Raw genomic sequence first — 23,809 nt, 5'->3', positions numbered from 1 at the left:
GGTGTGACACAACTAAAGATAAAATAAAAAGAATATTAAAAGCAAATAAAATGTTGACTCCTATGTAAATTAAATGATTAATCACACAAAAGTAACTAATCAAGGTTACCTTAATAAATGTGCCTTTGACTGGCATTTTACAAATCTCAAGGATCACACAATCAGTGTAGCTGGTTATCAACCTAAATAAACAATCTTTTACTAAAAAGCTGTCTCTCACCTTATATTTCATCTCCACCTCATCACATCACCCTCAGATTGCTTTACAAAAACATGTGCACAACTGGTCTGAAGTCAGTGTTTGCTGCGCACACTCTGTGTTTATTAATATCACTTTATGTGTGGAACATGGCATATTTGTGTGGTTTTTGTGTGTAGGCATCGTTTTTGCACGTGGCCCCTGGACATTGCATTTATGGCTCCTCGACCAAGGTAAGTCTTCAGTCTTGTTTAAATCCCTTAAAACACATTATTTTATAACTGTGCTTTCTAAAATTGTTTTATTCTGTACTTTTACTACACGTCTATTTTTAATTATATCTATTTATTGTTTATTCACTCTAATTTATGCATTTCAAAATATCTTTTGTAAAGCACTTTGTAACTTGTTTTTGAAAAGTACTACAGTATATAAATAAAGTTATTTTTGGAAATACACCTACCTCAATGAAAAATAAAATAATTTTAAAAATACATAACTACATTTATAGCTCTGTTGTCTTTCAATAAAAAGTATTATACAGTAATAATTTCCAATTTCCTGAAAACCTCAGTATACTAACAGTAATCTTCTACTAATGGTAATCTTCTACCTGTGTATGTCTGATTGACGCAGAGATACAAATCAAAACAGAGCAAAAGATTCAGAGGAGAGGAGACAGACAGAATTCCTGATACTTTTTCCAGGCCTGTTTTATGTGTTGGCGACCTGCATGTTTGGGGGCAAAGGAAACAGCAGAGGAAATGCCAGCGTTAGCGTGGGAGAGGGGTGGCCACCTCACTCCATCACTGAGGTGAGTGGGTTTAAACCACAGTCTGCCTTAAAGAGACCTCAGACAGAAACAAGAAAAAGAGCTCAGTGCCAAGTACTTTACTGTTTTTTTACATTGTCATCATACTGTATATGAGGCCTATTTGGATAGTTAAAGTAATGGAAAGAGATAAAAGTCATTTAATTTATAACATGATTTTATCAGGACTGAAGTGCTACAAATCCTGCCTAATCCCAATGAATTAGAATCACAAATGTTGTCTTAATGAACAAAAACAGTTCAGAAATGTGAACATGAAGTTTAAATCTCTGCAGAAGCCTGAACCAAGAACATTTTAATCTGTCAAAAAAAGGCGTTGGAACTGTTCCACTGACAATGAATGGGAGACTTTTTCTCAATACTGGATACAACCCAGGGTGATTTTCCAGGGATATGAGCAGATTTTCTGCAGCAGAAATGATCAGTTGAATGTAGTTCGTGGGTAAGAAAGCTCAGGCGAGTCCACAAAGATCAGATCAGTCGCTCATTCACTGTCAGAAGTGCACTTTTTCTCTGTAGGTAGAAATTTGAATTCTCTTCACTTTGTGTGGAAGGATTTAGCAACTATAATAACACTGCCACCATTGTGCACATTTTTACAGAAGATAAAACCTTTTTTGGACATACTGTATTTTTTAAATTTGCCTTTGCTAGTAGATGCACTGTCAGCTTCAGTGTGGTGCTACAGACTGGAGCATGTTTCCATCCACCTGATTTTATTCTCATTTCAATGTGCGCATAAAAAACCTGAGTGGAAATATTGTAAAAAAAAACATCTTATGCTTGGCTGAGGTGGAAAAGTTTGCGTATTGATTAAAGCAAAATGTGACAATGGAAACACATTTAGCAATTAAATCATGACGTACATGAAGCATGTGACTTAAATATCCGTTTATGTTTCTGCTCCAATGAAGAGACGAAAAACAGCCGCAGATGAAAACATCAGATCTGTGTGTAGCGCTGAGACTTTAATGCTTGCTCTTCTAATTACATCATTTCGTTGCACGCGCTTCTTCTGAAATGGTTTAATAAGTCTGACTGGAAAAATAGCGTCACCTGCTGTTTATCTTGATGAACTCCAAATATTCGCAAAACGGCAGTGGATGTAAACTATTAGGCTATTAATTTGAATTTTCTTTTTTCAATAATCTAGAAATTTGGTTAAAATTTACACTAAATTTGTAGGGAAACCTGGATGTAAGACTTTTCACCCCTTTTTCAACAATCCTACAAAGCGTATGTTATGTACATTTGTCTGTCTGAGTTTATATTCTACTCAGACAATGGAAGCTAGCAAGTTGGAAAATTAGTCACCAAATATTATTTTATGTTATCTCAAGGCCTGAGTTGCCAGGAACTCCCACATATTTAGTGTGGTGTGCTAGCTAGCGTTAGCCATTTATCTTTCGTGTGTCCAGTTATGGTGATAGCAAATGACCAGACTGTGAAAACGCACAGCAGTGAGTGTAAACTTAGCACTTTGTACATTGCCCTGTGATTTAGGGAGTGCTCACATCAAAGAAGGGACTAAGCTACAGCTAACAATGTTAGCTTTCAGCTGCCTGTGTGTGGGTGGATCTGTCTTAGGCTGTCGGGGACAAATTTCAGACTTAAGACCAGTTAATTGGCGGTGGCTTGTTCAATTGTGGACAAAAGTCGTGTCCCTAATTGGGAAAAAGCTGATTCTTGGGTCAGTGGTTAAGGTTAGGGTTAAGCAAGTAGTGGTTATGGTTAGGGTAAGTCTCCAGGAAATGAATGTAACTCCATGTAATGTCCCCAAAAGTGACCTAGGACAACGTGTCTCTGTGTCTGTGTGTGTGTCATTAAGTATTTTTAGTGCTTGCCCACACATATTGCACAAATCAATGACAGCAGCGTCAGTCTAAACCAAAAATTCACATACTTCTTTTTGGTAATACCAATTTTGACCTAATAAGTACACAAGTCAAAACAAACAACATGGATATGCAGTAAGCTATATACTGATTTCTTAGCTAAAGTTTATTTTAATTTTAGCTCGACTTTAAATAATGACTTTATTCATGTAGCACTTCTTCAAACAGAGTTATAAAATGATTTACAGTAAAAGCCAACAGAATAAACAGTAAAAATGCTAAAATAATTAGATTACAAGAAGTATTTAAAAGTACAACGCAGAATGAAACAGTAAAACAATGAGGGGCATAGAAAAATAAGACCAAAACAAATTAAAACAATAGTCATGATTTAAGAAGAGGCCATCCAAACTCAAACCTGATAGTCTCAGAAACTTCAAGTGATAGAAAAGTAGCTTTCCAGGTTGGATTTTCACTTCAGGTGCAGTTTAGTAGAACTGTACAGCCACTTCCTGAGGGACAGAAACTCTTCATGTGCTTTGTTACACTAAATCCCAGCTAAGACAACACTTCTCCCCACCAAAAATCTTCACATAATAAGATTTATCTTTGTCCTTGTTTTTTAGGTTCTGCATGGATTTGCGTAATATTTTTGGTATGTGGCTTTTCATTCAAAGAAACATCACTTCATAACAGGCAGTGGGAGTGGGGGGGGGGACAGTTAGCTTTGGGTTTTATAAGTAAGAGACTCTGTGCTCATCTCAACACCATGCTTCAGAAAATTACATTACCATCCTGGAATATAGATTTAAGATGGAATTAAGGGTTCTTCCATCTGGCAGAAGGAGGTTTTTTTTTCCATCAGTGAATGATGACTCTCTGTGTCAACAGTGCATAGATTCATATTGAATATATTGCCTTTTCTGTTTGAATAAGTCACACTGTATGTTCGCGTTTCTGTGTGTGTGGCCGCTCTTCATACCCCATTTCAATATGAGAACAATAAAACTGATTACAACACTCAAGAGCAGTGGTGTATGGAGGAGGGCAATTTTCTAAAAAACTGGATGGTGTTGACAAAGATTAGAGGTATTGTGAAACAGGAAATGTGTGTGTGTGTATAGACAATGTGAAAAGCTTCTGTGCTTTCCAAAATGGTAGATTAAAGGCTGATGATGCATGTATGAGCAAGTCTGAATGGTGGGTAAGTCTCCCCATGAGTTCATGTCTTTTGTTACCCAGACACTGGTCATCAAAATCTTTACATAAGCTTATTTGTCTTATTCTGTTTTTACTGTAGGATTTATAACTAAATCCTATAACTAAATCCTACCGTAAAAATAAAAAATCCTGAAAATTCAAAGGCCCTGAAACCTTTTTTCTCAATCAGCTTCTCACTATGAGAAATGTGGCCCTACTGAGCACAAAACTCTTTGCCAAAGTTAGAACAGTTTTGATCATTTTGTATGTTTTTGTATGTGTTCTTCTCGCTGGTTTGACGCAGGCAGGCTGCGTGTCAGTTCGAAAAGGTTGATGTCACGTACGTCAGTGCATCAATCAGGATTTATCAGTATTTGAATCAAAATGTGATGACGGTTTATGCCTCCAGGCCATTCAATCACATCTGATAAAACCACACAGTCCTGATGATGCAGATAAGCAGCTTTTTTTGTTGTTGTTGTTTTTAAGAATGTAATAATTAACATCTACAGATGTTTTTTGTCCCCCAAACTTGAACTCTGATCATTGTGTATTTAATCATTAATATTTATGGTTAGAGATAAATGCTCAAGATTCAAAACCCAAGTTTGCAGAAGCTTTAAGGCCCCTTTATGTCGCAATTTTGGGCTGTAACAGACAGAAGTTGACAAAAGTGAAAGAAATGTGGCAAAAATCTTTGGTCTTCAATCACTTTACATCAATGAAATTAAACTAGTGTCATTGATTTATTCATTTTTTGTTGTGATGTCTTTATAAACCTATTTTTATTTTTATTTTTTTCATTTCCAAGCACAATCCCTGTTTAATCCTTTAGCATATTTTTGTGTATTTTATGTTACCTGTGCATAAACTAACAAGGCCTAATTAAACTAAACTTAACTAAGCTAAAACAGTAGTCTTATATCATAATGGGTAAATTCACTGATGGCTGACTCAGAGCTTCAGCAACCAAAAATTGGCTGAATCACTGTCGAATTTAGAACCAAATTCCACAATGTGACAGTTGCTGTAACTCACAGTTAGAAACCAACCAATAAAAATGTTACACAATGCTACTGCTAAAAATAAAGTTACCAAAAACTCGATTTGGAACATGGGAAATGACAATTTCCCATGTTCACAACCGGTTTCACAATCTTCTTCGGGTTTTTTTTTTTATACTTTTATTGGTATTTCCATCATAGCGTTACAATTCACCAGGCATCCATCCCATCACATAATCTGACATGCCTCAAAACTGTGATAGTTTAATGTGATGCAGATTAAGACCAAGGCCATAGACCCCCATATCGTACAGTCTAAAGGCACCATTAAAGCAACATGTTATCTTTATTTAATTACGTCAAGAGACTCTGTTAGAGCTTCATCACAAGTAAAGTTCCTGAAAGTTCAAAATCCATGATGATAGTTTTGTTTACAACTGGAAAACAGTTTGTAGACAAACACACACCAAGTGGCTACACACTCTCTAAGAGAGCCTGTTGTTGTCCGTGAAGGGAGTGGAAACACAAGAGCCCTAAAGTTTGTGTGCGTGCGTGTGTGTGTGTGTGTGTGTGTCTCTGCTTGTGTACTTGTGTGTGAGCATGTATGTGTGTGTCTGTGTTTTGTTAGTGAGTGTGTGTGTGTGTGAGCCACTGGGGAGGATAAAGAGCCATTGTCTGCAGCTGGTGCATCCCCCACTCCTCCTCTCTGCAGCTGTGAGGAAATCAAACGCTCCTCTTTTCCCTCTCTCTGCCTCTGTCACAACCTGCTGATGCCTTATTAGGTCATTCATGGTGAAACGTAGCGATGACCCAGTGATGGTTTGTGTAATACAGCAGGTACACCAGCACCATTGAGTTGTTGTGAGTGGAAATGTGTTACATAACATCACCATGATACCCAGCATTAACAATAGTAATAAACTTTATCTATACAGACACTTTCATTGGAGAGTTATGACATGTTAGTTAGAAAAATGAAGAATGAGAGGGAACAGTATTTGCAGTTATCAGCATTTGATGCTCTGACCATTTAGCTTTTGGCATTTAGTTTAGCGACAGTACACACAGCTGTTGGCTAGGGCTGAAATAATTAGTCAATCTATAGAAAATGTAATTAATCAATGATGATTTTGATAATCTTCCAATAGTTTAAAGTCATTTATCAAGCAAAAATGGCAAACATTCACTGGTTCCAGCTTCTCAGATGTGACAGTTTGCTGCTTTTCTCTGTTTCATATCAGTTTTAAATAGAATATATTTGGGTTTGGACTCACAAAATAAGTGATTTAAAGACATCACCTTGGGCTCTAAGTACACGTGATGAGCATTTTTCACAGTTTTTGTCTTTTTGTAGATTAAAAGTAGTAGTTAATTGATTCATCAGAAAAAGTAATGGTCTATATGAACAGAAACACTGTGCCTGAACTGGTTAATCAGTTTAAAATATTATGTTAGAAAGCACCTGTCCTGCACTGGTTCAGACATTAATTCCTCACCAGTTCCAGTACCTCAGCTGCTGTAGTGGACTAGACTACCCAGTTCCCAGTGTTGAGGAAGGCCCTGTGGAAGCACCTTGAAAAAGTACACACACAAAGAGCTGAATGCTACCTGAAGAAGAGACTCATTTCCTATCCGCATGTTACATTTCAACCTGTGGTTTTCTTTCTTTTGCTTTGTGTGCACTTTGTTGTTTTGTGAGCACCAGAAGTACAAAAGAAAAAAGAAGAAAGACTCATTTTGCTTTTCCTCAAATATATACATATATATATATATATATATATATATATATATATATATATATATATATATATATATATATATATTTAAATATGGTATAATTTCATAGGCCTGATGATTTTGAAACAAAGTTCAGTTAAAATCTAAAAAAGACAGCAGCTGTTCTGTTACCAAGAGACAAACCAGAACAAACAAGAGTAACATTTGGCTCAGGTTTTCTCAGTGAGATAAAAACACAACAGTCTGTACAGACACACTCTTAAAAATTTTAATAATCGAAAAGATTATATGAGACAAATATGACTCTGAGACTCAATTAGTGTTGCCTAGTAAGTGGTAAAAAGCCAATTTTCAGTCAGGAAAATGTCCAGTAATAAATTGGTACATAAATTTATGGAAATGTATTTAAATTGTTTGTTATAGAGGAAGTAAAGGCTGTGAGGAGATAAGAGGAAAATGAATCAGAGTCATGTAGGCCGGTAAGTCTGAGCTTCACCTCTGTCCCCAAGTAATTTATTAAAACAGTCAAACATTGAAAATATTAAATGAACAGAATCACAATCCCACCTGAATCACTGGTAAACATGCAGTTTAGTGGTTGCTGAGGACGGCAGGATTACAACCACATAGTTGAAGTTACTGCTTATGAGCTGGTGAGCAATTTATTCATCGTTTCCTTGTCTGCGCTCTCAGAAATGATTAAACAAATTTTTGCCTTTTGGAGTTGTTTTGACACATATTGGTGAGCAATATAATCATGAATGGATTAAAGCTGCTAGGTGGCCCCGTGGAGGCCCCTGTTAATTCCCCCTCTCTGTGCCGTAGGGGTTCTACCGGGGACCAGGTTTGCTGTTTGGTAATTTGATTAAACACATTCATTTAGAAATCATAACAGTATCCTCTCAGAGCTTTAGGTTTTGACACAGGGCCCTTTTTAAGACAAGATAAGAGACCCCTATACCCCCTATATATATATATGATCCATCCCACATGAGATTACATGACATGCAATGATACGGCATATAAATAACAACTTCTGGCGATTGGCATCATGTGCCAAACACAAACAAATCCACCTACTGTATGTAATATGGGAGAAACATGTTTTACACAGATAAACAAACATATAAATATAAACACTATCTATATCAATCATGTTTTCTTGATGACCAGGTATTGCCCAAATACTCATGCAGAGCGAAAAAGTCAATTTGACAGTGTTTTCATGATTTCAACATCTTCCATGAGGAAGTAATTGTTTTTAGTTTTACTGAATAATCTCTTTGTGTTATTATAATACTGAAGGCAAAATGAAACAAAATTTCATTTCATTGTCTACATCATTTAGCTCACATAACTGACACCTGATGTCCTGTTTCCAAATGATACCCTTTAATGTCAGTTGATATTGTGCTTTTGTAGTGCATATTCACATATTCCTAAACCTGTTGGTAATCCAGCCCAATCTGAGTACAGCAATTAACTATTCTCATACAGTTTCTTAGAGTGACCATGATGTGAATGTATTTGGTGTTTCTTGTAGGCCTGCCAGCAATATAAAGCATCATTTAATAGTGTCAAACAGGTGTGCAGGTTTGGGAACATTGTTGTATTCTAGGTCTGCCTCAGCTACTCAGTGTTATTGCCAGAGTTAATAACTCTTATAGGATGTAGGAGGATGTCCCACTGAGCGCAAAATAAAAGTCATGTTTGGTTAAAATATACTTCCACATACCTCCAAAAGTGAAAGTTACAAACATTTACTTTAAGTCCCCCTATTTAGCATTCATAAGCGGCATACAAACAGTTAATAAATTGGTTTATACACGCTATAATGTAGCTGTAAGCGGATGTAAGTGCTTATTAGTGTATCTGTCAACAACTATGATCAGGATGATGGTATATAAACATTTAATGAATGACAAAGTAAAACACAGCAGCAATAATATAAGATGTGTCTTCACTGGACTTAAAAAAAAGATTAATGAGCCTTTGACAAAAAGAAATTAACGTAAAATTTAATTTTATAACATACTACTCTACATGTATTGCATGCTATTCACAATAAAATAAAAATGTCATTAAAAAAAAAAGACGTTTAAAAACTGAAAGGTGACTGTCATCTCATTAATCGTGATCATATTTTGATTGGGAGGTTTCCCAGAAGTCACATGTGTTATCTGCATTGAGGACAGTCTATCAGTGAATGGGCAGCAGGGCGTGAAAACAGGCTGAGCTGGTGTGAAGCTCTCGCAGCTCTGCACCTTTAAATCTCTCCGCTCCTCCCTCTCCTCACTGAGGAGGCAGAACCTCTTTTAATGCATCCAGTGGAAATGACAAACCAGAGGCGCTCCACGGGGCCAGCATGTAATAACAATAATCATGGGCTTTAGCGACAGCAACTCATCCGAAACTCACATCCTGAGACGCTAAAACGAGGCATCTCTGGGCCGGTCTGTCGCTCCGCGGACGCCAAATGGACGTCGATGGACTGGAATGAAACCTCCACTTCTGCCGGACTGAAGCTGGAGGAAGGAGGGAGAGAAACCTCTGCATGTTTAAGTTTCCTGCTCCGACCACAGGGGCATCGCTGCGTGCGTGTTGGATGTGTGTGTGGAAGTGTGTGTTGGGTGCGTGTGTGCGCGCAGCGGCAGCAGCAGCAGCGGCGGCGGCGGCGGTGGTGGAGGTGGTGGCGGCGGCCGCGGGAAGGGAAGTTTAGCGCCGTGATTTTTCTTTTCCTCTGTTCCGTTGTGTTGTTTTTCATGTCGCACCAGGGGACCGGCGGATTAACGTTTCCCTGATGAAAATTAACCATCTGTGGAGAGGCTCTGTGATCGTGACTATGATGATGATATCGAGTAAGAGCGTGGAGTGGCTGCAGGAGGAGCTGGAGTCCGGGGCCACCTCTCTGCTGCTGCTGGACTGTAGACCCCATGAGCTGTACGAGTCCTCGCACATCGAGTCGGCCATCAACCTGGCCATCCCGGGCCTCATGCTCCGCAGGCTGAAGAAGGGGAACCTGCCGATCCGCTCCATCATCCCCAACAACGAGGACAAGGAGAAATTTGTCAAGCGGTGCAAGACGGACGTGGTTGTGCTGTACGACGAGGCGACCTCGGAGCGGCAGGAGTCCGGGCTGGGGAGCTCCGTGCTGGGGCTGCTCCTGCAGAAGCTGCGGGACGACGGGTGCAAGGCTTTCTATCTGGAGGGTAAGATTAGAAACAACCGGCTTTTAAAATCTGAAGCTCTGGCTGTGTGTTCAACTCCTTCTAGGTTTTTAATTCATAAAAAAAATCTCTCTCTCTCTCTCTACTGACTCCTTCCTTTCAAACCAGTTTAATTTCACTCTGGTTCAATTGTCCCAGTTAGATTACATGTGTTGTTTTAACAGGCTCACTCTCACCACATAGTAGACAATTAAAACATAATTATTTATCTGGCCTGGGATAATTGAATTAATGAACACATTATTGGATTTTGTCTCCTGATGTCTGTGTCTGTGGCAGGTTTTGGAAAAATGTGACACATATCCGGCTCTACCAGTTTAATATACGTTATTATAGGTTATTAAATTGTTTTTATGGCACTTAAAGTGTCACACTGTGGCATGACTTTAAACAAATGAACCGTCTACTGAGTAAGTTTGACTTATTTTTTATTTATGTATTGTAACAATGAAGCAGCAGCGGCGGCGGTTCAGTCTGTGATGACATAATAGATACAGTAATAACATAATGTCACATACTGTCAGTGTGAAGTCATAATGAACTTTGACAGTTTCATTCACTCACTTAAATTATTGCCCTAATTGATATTCTTATTTTTAGGACAGATAATCACGTCAGTTATAAGCCAATCAAAAAGAAACCTACAACAATGTCTCGTGTCTTAATACATGAAGCTGGGTCAAATATGTTTTCAATTAAATGCTGCAAAAATGGCCCCGCCATGTTGTGCTCCTTCAGAAAAAGACAGGCGTTTTTTTTCATGAATGAACAGGGAAACGAGGAGACCATGACGCTGTCTGAATCAACACGAACAGAAAAGATAAGACAGCCAGAAACGGCTAAAACAAGTATGAAATATGGTTAACACTAGAAGGTGTGTGTGCGTGCGCGCGCGTGTGTTTGTGTGTGTGTGCGTCTCTGTGTATGTGTGTGTGTGTGTATGTGTGTATGCGTGTACGTGTGTGTGAGATCTGTAGATAAACACAGAAATGTTTCACGGGAGTCACAAGCCGAGCTGCCATTCACAAAAAGTCCACTGAGCAGAGTAGTGTGGTAGCAGAGCTGCTGGTTCTCCCCAGGGCTCAGCTTTTCTCAATGGAGCACATCTGTCCGGCATGTTTGCCTATTCATAATGACGTAATGTCACGTTATTATCCCGTTATATGACATATTGATGTGTGATGTAGTGGTACAGAAAAAGACATAACTATAGTTCAACAAAAATGTCTTTTTTTATTCAATTAAGAAGTCATTCATGAGATAAAATGCAAATTTAATACTTCTTATGATATATAACTCTTCATGTAGGTTAAAAGTAAAGTATGTACACAGATTTTATTTGGGTTAGCCTCCACTATACCCCTACCTGACTATAGTATATCATACTGTATAATGTACCATAATTAAGAAATAATTACCATGTTGTAAAATGTGTGTTTAATAGGCGAATTTACCACGACCATTGTAATAGTCCAAATGTATTAATTTTTCCTCTTTTTTCTTCTTTTGTTTCTAACTTATTCATTGTGGTTCAAAAGTCCAAAAGGTTCATTTCTAGTTATTCAGATTAGAGCTGCAACTAACAATTCATTTCATTATCAATTAATCTACCGATTATTTTCTCCATCATTCAATTAATTGTTTGTCTATAAAATAGACAGTCCAAAGGTTACATCTTCAAATGTCTTGTTTTATCCAACTAACAGTCCAAAACCCAAAGATATTCAGTTTACCATCACGTACAACATTTATCATCGCATATGAGAACCTTAAACCAGCTCATTTTTGGCGTTTTTGCTTTAAGAAATTGCTAAAATGATTATTCAATTATTAAAATAGTTGCCGATTCATATTCTGTCAAATGTGACTAATGGACTAATCACTGCAGCTCTAATTCAGATTCCTGACAGCCCTCTTGTATCTTGCAGACTCAACGTTCAGCTGCCATTTTGTAGTTTTGAATTACACATTTTGCCACACAGTCAGTAACCTGCCTGTCGCCATGTACTGGGCACATTTCATAAAGCCCCGAGTGTAATGATTTTCTTTGCTTTATTCTTATATTGACCCTTTTCTGGTCTTTTCTTGGGTCTCCAGGGGGCTTCAACAAGTTCCAGTCGGAGTACCCTGAGCACTGCGAGACCAATTTGGACTGCTCCTGTCCCAGCAGCTCCCCGCCAGCCTCTGTCCTCGGTCTGGGAGGCCTCCGCATCAGCTCCGACTGCTCAGACGGGGAATCTGACCGCGAGCCGGGGAGCGCCACTGAGTCAGAGGGCAGCCCGCTACCAAACAACCAGCCAGCGTTCCCCGTCCAGATCCTGCCGTACCTTTACCTGGGCTGTGCCAAAGACTCCGCCAACCTGGATGTGCTCAGCAAGTACAACATCAAGTACATCCTCAACGTGACGCCCAACCTGCCCAACATGTTCGAACACGAAGGCGACTTCAAGTACAAACAGATCCCCATCTCCGATCACTGGAGCCAGAATCTCTCTCAGTTTTTTCCTGAGGCCATTTCATTCATTGGTAAGTGGAAGAGGAGAGTGTTCAGATTTATGTGTGTGGTTATTTTCGTTTGAGTATCGATTAATCTGTTCAGTATCGTCTCAAATGATAAATCCTTCTGTCTATATAAAGTTAGAAAATAGTGAGAAATTCCCATTATAATTTTCCCAGAGTCAAAGATAACGTATTTGTTGTTCCAAAACATTCGATTTGCTAACATATATGACAAATCTTCACATTTCAAAACAAAACAACTTGCAATCTCTCGTCATCGGTTGTATGTCAGCTGTTATCAGTTCAACCAAGGTACGATTTTCTTTTCCTTTTTTTATTGGAATTACATCCTGAAGAAGGAAAAATATCCAGTAATTTAAAAGAAAAAAGCAAAGATTCGAGGGAGGTTTAAAAAAAATAACCATAATTTTTGTGTAGCATCATTTTTTACTCATGACCCCACAAATGTATTTTATGACCCCTTGTTGGGGGTCCCGAGCCCTAGTTTGGAAACCACTGGTTTATTCTACAAAATGTCAGGAAGTAGTGAAAAATGTCCTTCACATATCCTCAGAGCCCAAGATGAAGTCTTCAAACTGCTTCTTTCATCCGAGCAGCAGTGAAAACTCAAACTCGTATTCAGTTTACATCATTGAAAACAAAGAAAAGCAGCAAATCTTCATACTCAAGAAGCTGAAAACATCAAATGTTTTGTATTTTTCCTATAATAAATGAGTTAGACGCCATTATATTTCAGCATTAGTTTGTTATATTATATCTACTCTCCATTATTCGCTTCTGCTTTTATCCAAGATTTTAATCATAATTCACAAAAAACATCTTTCTGGCATTTTCATGGTTTTCTAAAAAACAGTTTTAGACAGAATTAGTGGTAAAAATGCGTCACTGAGCCGCACTGTGACATTCAGCTGCCTGTATTTCACTATCAATGATTAAATATGAATTCAATGTCACAAAGCAGCGTTATGAATAAAACATGGAAAGGGATTCTTTGAGAATGGGGTCATACTGAAACCACAAGAATTTACAGTCTCCCGCATCCTCTCACCCCCGTATTCAGTATTTCCCATCATTCCTTCTGACTTAATTCCCAGAGAATGAGTGAATTCCCTCTCCGATGAATCAATGAGAAACGCCAAAGCCTTTGTGTTTATCTTAGATCGTCCAGACAACTGACATTTCACTTTTTTCTTTTACTTTCTTCAGAGTAATGTTACTGTTTAGGTGGGAGGAAGCGTGACACATGCCAGAGCCAGAGGTCATGGCAGATTTGGGTCATACTGATGTTAAACGGTGCTGTCTGGCTGGCTATAATATACGGGGCTTACGTCACATCTTTTGGGTAACATCAGGGTAATTATGGTAAACGATAGACCCAGATGTGAACTCACGCTGTTCTGTGGAAAGTTGTGGATTCCTTAAATATCTGAATCGGTTGTTTAAACATGTTTTTATGTATTCAAGTATGTAGAAGAGGAAGGATATAATTATTTTCTGGCATTTTAACAGCTGGATAAATGGAAGAGTCTTGTTATTTTTATTAAAAGCAAAAGTAAAGTGATGTAATCTGCACAATCTGAAGATCTGTTAATTCGTGGATTAACTACAGAGGTTTACACGGTTACTTATTTGACGTCTGAGTCTTGTATAGTCGGGTTTGGGTTGTTCTGATGAGGACTTTTGGCCCCTTTTATAGTGGAAAGTGAGCACACATCACATATAAATTTAATTTGGCATCCGCTTGGCAGCTTGAGCTCGTGAGCCAACTGACCTCAATCCTACAACAAGAGATGCAGGCAGAGAGAGATAAAGGAGTGAATGAGAGAGAGAGAGAGAGAGAGAGAGAGAAGGAAGGAAAGAAGCACTTAACTCTCGCTTTAATGGCCTGTAGTGATGCAAGTGCAAGGACTTGAAACTGACAGAAGGTGGATGGATGTAACTTGTTAATAATGTAAGATGTGTTTTTTCTGTGTATGGAGAGCTAGAAAGCAGAATGAAACAAGAAAGAAAAAAAACCATCTCTATGACTTTCTGCTGTCATTGAGAAAGGTCGTTCTGGATTAAACATAAAAATAAAAATATAAGGTTTGTTTTCATGTTTCGAGTTGGGGTGGGCTTGTGTTCGATGGTGAATCCCTTTGAATTAGGGCTGCAACAAGCAATTTTTTCATTATCAGTTAATTGGCTGATTATTGATTAATTAATCGTTTTTTCCATAAAATGTCAGAATATAGTGAAAACTGCTCATAATAATTTCACAGAGCCCAAAGTGACGTCTTAATATCTCGTTTTATCCAACCAAAGGCTGTCAAAACCCAAAAGTATTCCGTTTTCAAGGTTATAAAACAGAAAGAAGCAGAAAATCGTCCCATCAAAGATGCATGTTTGCTTGAAAAGCAAGTTAAAATGAATAATTGATTATGAAAATAGTCGCCACTGACATCAGCTAATCAATGAATCACCTACTTGTTTTGACTCTACATATCATTGCATGATGTCATTGTTCCTCAAATTTCAGTTTTTAAATTAATAATTCTGAACTAGTTTTTACTTCAAAACTTGGCTGTTTTGAGTCATTACTTTTTGTTTTACATATATTAGAAGTTTGGTCCAGTGTAATGAATAACAGTGAAACAGTTCATTGCTTTGAACATCAGGTGAATGTTTTTTATGTGAATTTGCATACTTGCCTTACCATGATTTATACAAATATTGTGAATTTAATTTCAACCATATTACGTAACCCTACTTTAAAGCTGCTATAGTCAATATTTTTTTTTTATTAACAATGGATCAAGTGTCGCTTGTAGCTTTGAACCCACAGAGGATTATCACCGGACTTTGTGATCCTCTTTAGCTCTTGTGTTTCAGCATCTTTTAACCCGTTGTTTTGGTTTTACAGCCCGCAGCTCTCTCACTGCTCTCAGAATTAAAGCTCTAAAAACTCACTTTACGCTACCTGCCGAGCACCAAACAGCAGCTACTAGCTGGTGAACATAGTGGAGCATTTAGCAACTACGGAGCCAGATGTTTCCCTCAAGAGTTGGTGGAGACTAAAGCAGAGCAAAAAAGAATGAATATAGTAATGGCAGAAAGACAACTGTTTGCTAACATGTTAGCCATAACAACTTTCTAACTGTAGTTTTTAACACTTATCTAATCCTCTCTCTCATGCTTTTCTTCTCTTCTCTTCTCTCCCTTCACTCATCTTTCCTCCTCTGTCCTTCCCTCTCCTCCTCAGACGAGGCCCGCTCGAAAAAGTGTGGCATCCTGGTCCACTGCCTGGCCGGGATCAGTCGCTCGGTGACCGTCACCGTGGCCTACCTGATGCAGAAGCTCAACCTGTCGCTCAACGACGCCTACGACTTTGTCAAGCGGAAAAAGTCGAACATTTCCCCAAACTTCAACTTCATGGGCCAGCTCCTGGACTTTGAGCGGACGCTGGGCCTCAACAGCCCCTGCGACAACCACGCGTCCTCCCCGACACACGACCAGCTCTTCTTCACCACGCCGACCAATCACAATGTGTTTCAACTGGACACGCTGGAGTCCACATGAAAATTAAGGGAAAGGGGAGACTGTCCCATCCAAAGGGTCGAAGTGGTGTTGTTACCATGGTAACAAGTGGCTGCACTGGAGGGAAGCAGCCAGTTTTAATGAATGTTTTAGCCTCCAGAGGCTCGTTGTCTGAGAGCCTGGCCACGGAGCAGCTTTGAAGGGAGAGGGGAGGTCACAGATAAAGGGAATGGGGGAGTTTTTTTAACCGAGAGGGAACACTGACGGGTGGGTTTACGACGGCGTCCTCCTCGGAGTTCATTGAAATCGAGGAAAAAGCTCAACTTGTCTTGTAACGAGAAGCCAAGGAGACTTAACTGACTGAGAAACTGGGCGAAGTTCCGCCGCAGGACAGACAGCTTTATACAAAGATGGGAACACGGAAAATCTACCGTGCTCGACTCATGAGACGACATCATCCTCTCTGTCTTTCTGTCTCGGCTCTCGAGCTGAGCTGACTGGTGCCAAGTGGAGAATCTGGGATTTACTCGTAGGAAATCTCACTCTACTGAATGTAGAGTTTTTAAAAACCAAGGAATTAACACACACACGCACACACACACATAAACAAAGTATGTATGTTTGTACTGTATGTACTGTATGTATGTTAACGTACATAGCAGAAAATGTATGGGCAGTCCTTAACAAATTCAGTATGTCTATATGCATTTTTGTATATTTTTGTGTACATTTACGCACAAATCTATACCTTATATAAATATATACACATAGAAATCTTATCTTTGTCCAAAAACAAAGTAATCCAATCCAATAATGGCTTAAGAGATTGTAAAACTAAAGAAAGGGAATGAGTGTGGTGACGCCAACAAAGAGGAACGTTGTTGTGATATTCCTAGTTGTCTTTTTTTTTTTTTTTTTTAGTTTAGTCTTTCTTTTAGGTTCGTAATGACCTAATGCAGTTTGCACAGTGATGTAGCCATTGACTTGTTGGCACTCGGAGCCGGTGCTGGAAGCAGGCAGATAAAGAGACATTCAGAGAAGATGAGCGGAGAGGAGAGGCCAGTCCCAGGCTGCGACGAGTCCTGACAGCTGCACGGTGAAACGGGGAGGGAGCAGGAGCAGGAGCAGGAACTGGGCCCCGAGCAAAGGACGAGGTTCAGGGGTTCGGATTGGGTCAGGAGGGAGACAGCCTGCGGAGCAGGACAAGGAATTAGCAGTAGAAGTGTGGCTGAAGATACTACAGTAGATTTGACATTTGACCAACTGTTTGCAAGACTGCAGTTCCCGGTTCCTACTTCCTTCCCCATATGATTCATCAAGTTGCCTAACGAGAAGTACCAGTTGTTCCAACAGCTGTTTGATTATTTTAGTCGTTTGTTGCAAATCAACTTGGTTATTGGTTTTTTCATCACAGCATAGTGAGGTTTGCCAAACTGGTTCATAATGGCTCTGACTTTTGTACTTTGAGGCAGAGGCATGAAAGGTTAGGGTTAGCGTTGGGGATACCAAGACACCTTTTTGGGCAGCTTATCTTAGCAACCTTGTGGCAAAGAAGTGCCTCAACACTCTTGTATTACCCACATTGCAAACTTCTTTTTGCCCAAGAGGAAGTTGTTCAATTGTGTCACATCTTAGGTTCCTTTAAGGACCCAGTTAGAAATTTGCCAAAAAAAAAAGGACTCTGGACAGGACCAGGTGTCAGGGCTGAGATTGTAACCTGGTCTCAGTGTTGGCATCGCAGTGTTGTGGACTGGGACTGACCTCAGATACAGACTGCACTTACTTACTTCAATAGCTTCGTGTCCCTTAACTGCATTTGGAGAAAACGGAGGGAAGGTCTCTCTGCGAAGGGGATCAGCCATTTCATCAAAGAAAATTGTCTGAGTTGATTCACCCTTAAAGCCTTGGGTATATTATATGAAAGAAATATTAAACACAAATGGATATAAATATATATTATAGAGCTAATAGTAAACAGATCTATATTATTTTGTATACCTGAGCATGCTGTGGTACTGTATGCTCTCTAACAGCAGACTTAACCATGGGTTGGATGTTGCTTTACCAGGTGGGAAGACGAGCGATGAGGTCCGTTTTTTTAACTGCTGTTGCTGCTGAACACAGCGGTACACAGCGTGTGGTCAATGAGTTTTCTGGGACCCTGTTCACATCAGGAGCACTTCAAAGGCATTTTGAAAATGATTGGAATAGTATGTAGAAAAAAAACAAATCAGAAAATCCATGGAGAAATTTTCTTTTTAAATCCATGAAAAAATATGTTAAAATTCCGTTCTGCTGTCCTTTTAGTGTCCGTTTCCTCTTATGGGTGAAACAACACTGCAGCACATGGACTTATGGCAGCATCTATAGATGCACTGAGCCTCATGCAAGAACATTTTATCTTTACTTTTTTGCTCTTACTTTTTTCTGGAAGGTTTGCTCGTACGAGTGTTCAAAGTCAAAGTCAACAAACTCACTTGTTTCAATTTCATAAATACATCTGTTCATGATTTGGTGCACACTTGTGGGATGTGATCATTAGCATTATCGATGCCTCAAAAACAGCTTTGTAAGGCTTTGTATGTGTTCTGCTCCATTTACTGGCAAATTTCATTCACAAAAAAAAAAGATTAAAAAGCAGAACTTCACATTGCAGAGCCTGAAATTGAAAAGACAAAAACAACTAATTTAGCAGTGTCAGTAGTGCTATTAGTGTACCCAAAAAAAAATACAAAATACCAAGTAGGCTGTTACACTGTCACAGCAGACAAAAATAAAAAAGGGAACAGTTTGATTTGAAGTTAGATGCTAAAAAAACATCTTGCTAAAGCAAAGTGATCACTGATTTTTAAAGGTGAGAGCAGAATATTGATTAAGTTTAATTTTATTTATTTTGGTTGATGTCATATTTACATATTTAAATTATAATTCTTAAGTATAGCACCATTTGTACATGACTTGTACAACATCTGAGCCGATCATCAATTTTGTTCATATTTAAGAAAAAAATTCTAAATATGAGAAAATTGGTAAATCTGCTCTTAAATCACTTGTACGTGTCATATGAGAAGTAATCTGTTCCTAAAAGTGGTTCTTGCATGAGGCTCAATTGTCACAGCAAACTACAGAAGTGTGTTTTTAAAGTGGTGATGTGGACAGGGTCTAAACAGAAACAAAGAACTGGGTTTCAGAGGGGACAGCAGTTGAATCTGAACAGGGTTGGTTTTAGCTGGCCTTATATAATCTTTCTAACTTGTTTCTAATGCTGACTGTTCAATACTCTTTGTATCTCACTTTAGAAAAACATTGTGTAAAAAAAAAAAAAAAAAGATGAAACGTTTGTTATCTGTTATTTGAATCAGAACACGGTAATTATAGACGGCGAGCTGTCTTCTACCGTAACGGGTCACACAAGGTCCTCTTTGTTACTCTGCAATATATCAGAACACCTTTTTTGCAGTATTTTGTAGATCCAAGACCTCAACATTTTTAAATTCTTCTTCTTTTGTACTATATCTATTCTATATAATTATACAAGATCCAGCTCCATATGGCTTGTGGACTGAAGTAACATTTCACCTGGGGTCTCCAAAATGTAGGGCCGGTGAGCCCAGTAACAACACACACACATACATACATACTCACACACATACAGCCAGAGCTGTGTTTCAGCATGCCAGTTATGTTTCACAATAGATGATTACACCACCCGGCTTAAATAATGACAAGGTCTTTTTCCGTCTTGTTTTGATATAATGTGCTCTATGCTATTCCTGTGGCCTTTCAATATGAATATATATCTGAGTATATATATGTTATGAATTTATATGCAAAAGTTCCTCTCCTATTATAGCATCAGAGATGAAAATAATACTACCATGCTTGAATGGACTTCCCTTATCTGGAGTCATATCCCATCTACAATAAGGAAAATGTTGAGGACTTGATCACTTGCACCCAAGGATTGAAATATATTTCAGTACGGAGCTTTTCTATTTAAAAAGAATATGGTTGATTTCAAGCTGCTTTCTTGTGTTTTTTGTGTCTTTGTAACAATGAAAGAGAAATCAAGTCTTTTTCTCTGTTTGTAAATTTGCCAGACCACGGGAACGGCCGTTTCTGTGTCCTTAAACTTGTAGCTACATATTGGTAAGAATGTGCTCGAGAGTGAAAAACGTGAATGAGCAAAAGAGGAGTGGAAGAGGAGTGGTTGGCGGTGTCAAAAACAAAGTGAAAGAAAAAGTGAATGATTTAAAAAAAAAAATTGTTACCTCAGTGAGGAATTTTTCAGGGATTTTTTTGACAATGCATCTTGCATCGTGTTACAGCTTCAAACACACGTTGAATAGCTGTTTTGTATTGTGCTGTAAACAGTTTTTAAAAAAAGATGCAATCTGTCTGTGTATAAAACGGGGGCATGTTAACCGGGGCAGTTTCACCTTTCTGTCTACTGAAGGAAACACGATTGACCCTATGTATTGTACAGTATATGGAAACAACACAAGACATGTTTATACCGCAAATAAATATTGAAATATTTTTTTCTTTAACACCTGTTTCCTTCTTATTTCTTTCCACAACACATTAACATCAAGTGCTAAATCTTCACCTGCCAATTTCAATGAATGGTTCTGAACCTGAGGGCCGGGACCACAACAAGGTCACAACATAAATCTGACAGGTCATGAGATAATTAACAAGACATAGGAAAAATCATACCTTTATGTTTATTTAAACTTTCCTCTTATACTTGCTTTATTCTTGTGAATTACTGGATAGTTTTATCAGTTCAGGTCTCTATGAATTATTCAAATGAAACAGAAAAAATCACATTATCCAGTTGACATATGGTGTCGTAGGGTAGCAAGATGTTTTTTTTAAGAGGTAATATAATATAATATGAATAATTGATACGAATTCCTCTCAGATATTCCTATTTCCAATAATCTGGCTGCAAAATTACAGTTTGTCATCTGTTCTAGACTTGATGGTAAACAAGCCTTTCTGAAAGTGATTGAGTTTAGAACACGATAATACAAGTGCTGTTTCTTGTTGGGTTTGTTGGTTTTGCTATGTCTAAGACTTCCCCTTACTTTATCTTCTTCCACAATCTCAAACACACACACATACATAGGGTTTGTCTCATTGTGTCTTTGCAGTGGTTTCGAAGGCTTCTTACACCGAGATATCCGATTGCTTAAACTGAAACTCTGCCACTTCCCTTCCCATACACCCTGTCTGTTTGTGCGGTAGAAAAAGGAACATGCTGTTTGTGCTTACCATAAATAACTAGGAAAAAAAACAACCCACCTCTACCACTTTGATCACAATCTAACACTGTTTGTAGTGTAAAATACTACATGCTTGTATTTCAGTACACTATTAGGGGAAAAATTAGACTTATGGGAAATACACTTAAAATTATGTCTGTACGATAACTATTTAGTTTATATGGAGCCAACAGCCAGTTACCTTAGCTTAGAATCAAAGGGAAACAGCTAGACTGGCTCTGTACAAAGATAACAATATCTGCCTACCAGTATCTCTAAAGCTCAATAATTAACACTTAATATCTTGTTTGTTTATTAAATACAAAAACAGAAGTGTAAAAATGACAAAATCTTGGTTTTATGGCCGTTATGTATCCAACTATTTCTTGGCAGGGAGCAGCCACTTCCTGGAATCTTTACTGGTTGCTCGGCAACTGCTCCTAGCCAAGAAATAGTCTGGCACATAACCACCGTAAAACAGCAAATTGATAAATAACGCTATAGTTTTTATATGAATTTAGATATAATGTGTTAATTACAGTGGTGGAAGAAGTACTCAGATCCTTCACTTAAGTAAAAGTACCAACACAGAAATGTAAAAATGATCCATTAAAAGTAAAAGTCCGACATGAAAAATCCTACTTAAATCCTACAAGTACATAAGTATTAGCAGCAAAATGTAGTTAAAGTATTGCAGTAAAAGTAGTGGTTTGGTGATGTTTTCAGGTTTTGGACTTTTTCTCTAATCTTTGATTTTTGGTGAAATATTGGATCATTTGAACATTTATTGAAATGAAAGCATGTGAGAAGTTTAGAGGCAAAAATCAGTATTTGGTGGAGCTGTTAACAACTCATAGACATCTGAAATGTGACCCCGACTACACACTGCTTTTTGTAAGACGTCAAAAGCCCAAAAGGTTGGAAACCACTGGTTTCATCTTTAACAATGTGTTGTATTTTAAAAGCTTGTTATATTATCCATTGTGTCAAATCTTCATCCGTAAAGTAACTAAAACTGTCAAATAAATGTAGTGCAGTAGAAAGTACAATATTTCCCTCTGAAATGTAGTGGAGTGGAAGTATAAAGTAGCATCACATGGAAATACTCAAGAACAAGTACCTCAAAATTGTATTTAACAGTGCTTGAGTAAATGTACTTAGTTACTTTCAACCACTGGTTAGTTAGTTAACTGTAGGTGCTGGTAAGTGAATTTTGTTATATGTGGACATGTGGTCATGCTGTTTCCAACTGTTACTGTTAGTCTAAACTAACTGGCTTCTGACTCTATGTTCACCATACAGACATGAGCAGTATTCATCTTCTCATCTAACTCTTGACAAGAAAGCATATTTCCCAAAATGTTGATTCCTTTAAGTAAGTACATGATTATTTTTGTGGTAATAAATACCAGCAAGAGGTTTCTAATTCTATATATTGACAGTAGAAATCCAGCTGTACTGCAGAGAAATGAGAATAAACTCTCTTCCTCCGAGTGGTTTTCTGTCCGATTCCTGTGTATCCATTAACTATGCTACCAACATAACCTTTCCTGCCGTTTCTATCTTCTCAATTAGTGGGTACTAATGGCACATATGCACATGAAAGATGACAGTCAGGGAAGGAGAAACAGCTAAGTGAGGAAGCAAGAAGGAGGGTTGGAGAAAAAAAAAAAGGAGCATCTTAAAAGACAGTGCTGTGAGCTGAGCTGAGCCGGCTATAAATATCTCTCCTCTATCTCCTCGTCTCTTCCAGTGTTGCCCTCACTTCCTCTTCCCTCCCTCTACAATGCTTCTCCTTGGTTTTCGCTATGATTTTTGCCTGCTGTCACACCATCAAGCAAGCCATTCACCTCATGGTAATTCAGACAGGATATTACAGTGGCAGCGGAGGTGAAATAACGGAAATTAAGGCCCCACCCTGCTTGAAGAGAAAGATGATCGACACCACCGACTGATTACTCTCTGGTTTCCTGGCAACATGATGAGGGTTTCCCGCATGCCTATCATCATCATCATCATGAAAGTTCATGTAACACAGGAAATGCTTTCAGCTCTAATTTGAAATGATTAAAACAGAGTTTATCATGAACTGTGATAGTAGAGGAGTTAATCAACAGCTTGACGCAATTTCCAATGTTGTCTTTTCTGTTAAAGAGCTGAAAACATGTTCCACCCTGCACACTAATTAAGATATTTCATCCGGGTGTCCAGACATGTTGTTGTTTACAAGTTGACAGATAATTGCTGACAAGTTCTGCTACCCGACAAAGTCTCAGGCTTCAGGGCAGGTTTGGGCAAAAAAGATTCAAGTTTGGTTATTTTTAAATGTAGTTTATTGGGAAATTTCTCTTTTTTTCTCTCTGACTGTGCCAATCATCTGTGTTGGTGCATGTTATGTATTGCAAGTAGATATGCAACGCCAAGTGGGAAGAGCTTAGGAGACCAATGTGTTGCATTAGCCTGATAAGC

At 38.4% G+C, this 23,809-nt stretch overlaps 1 protein-coding gene across 1 annotated transcript; it reads left to right on the top strand.

Moving 5' to 3' along the window:
* Window positions 1-8,870: 8,870 nt before the first annotated feature.
* On the top strand, window positions 8,871-20,620 carry dusp7 (dual specificity phosphatase 7). Its single transcript, XM_042407365.1, has 3 exons — window positions 8,871-10,016; window positions 12,132-12,560; window positions 15,796-20,620. The coding sequence occupies exons 1-3, from the start codon at window positions 9,608-9,610 to the stop codon at window positions 16,110-16,112; spliced, it is 1,155 nt and encodes a 384-aa protein (XP_042263299.1). The 5' UTR covers window positions 8,871-9,607; the 3' UTR covers window positions 16,113-20,620.
* Window positions 20,621-23,809: the final 3,189 nt, after the last annotated feature.

This window comes from Thunnus maccoyii, chromosome 3, assembly GCF_910596095.1.
Source record: "Thunnus maccoyii chromosome 3, fThuMac1.1, whole genome shotgun sequence".
In the NCBI taxonomy this organism is placed as follows: domain Eukaryota; kingdom Metazoa; phylum Chordata; class Actinopteri; order Scombriformes; family Scombridae; genus Thunnus; species Thunnus maccoyii.
The sequence above is the reverse complement of the archived record's forward strand: the minus strand, read 5'-3'. Positions and strand labels throughout refer to the sequence as shown.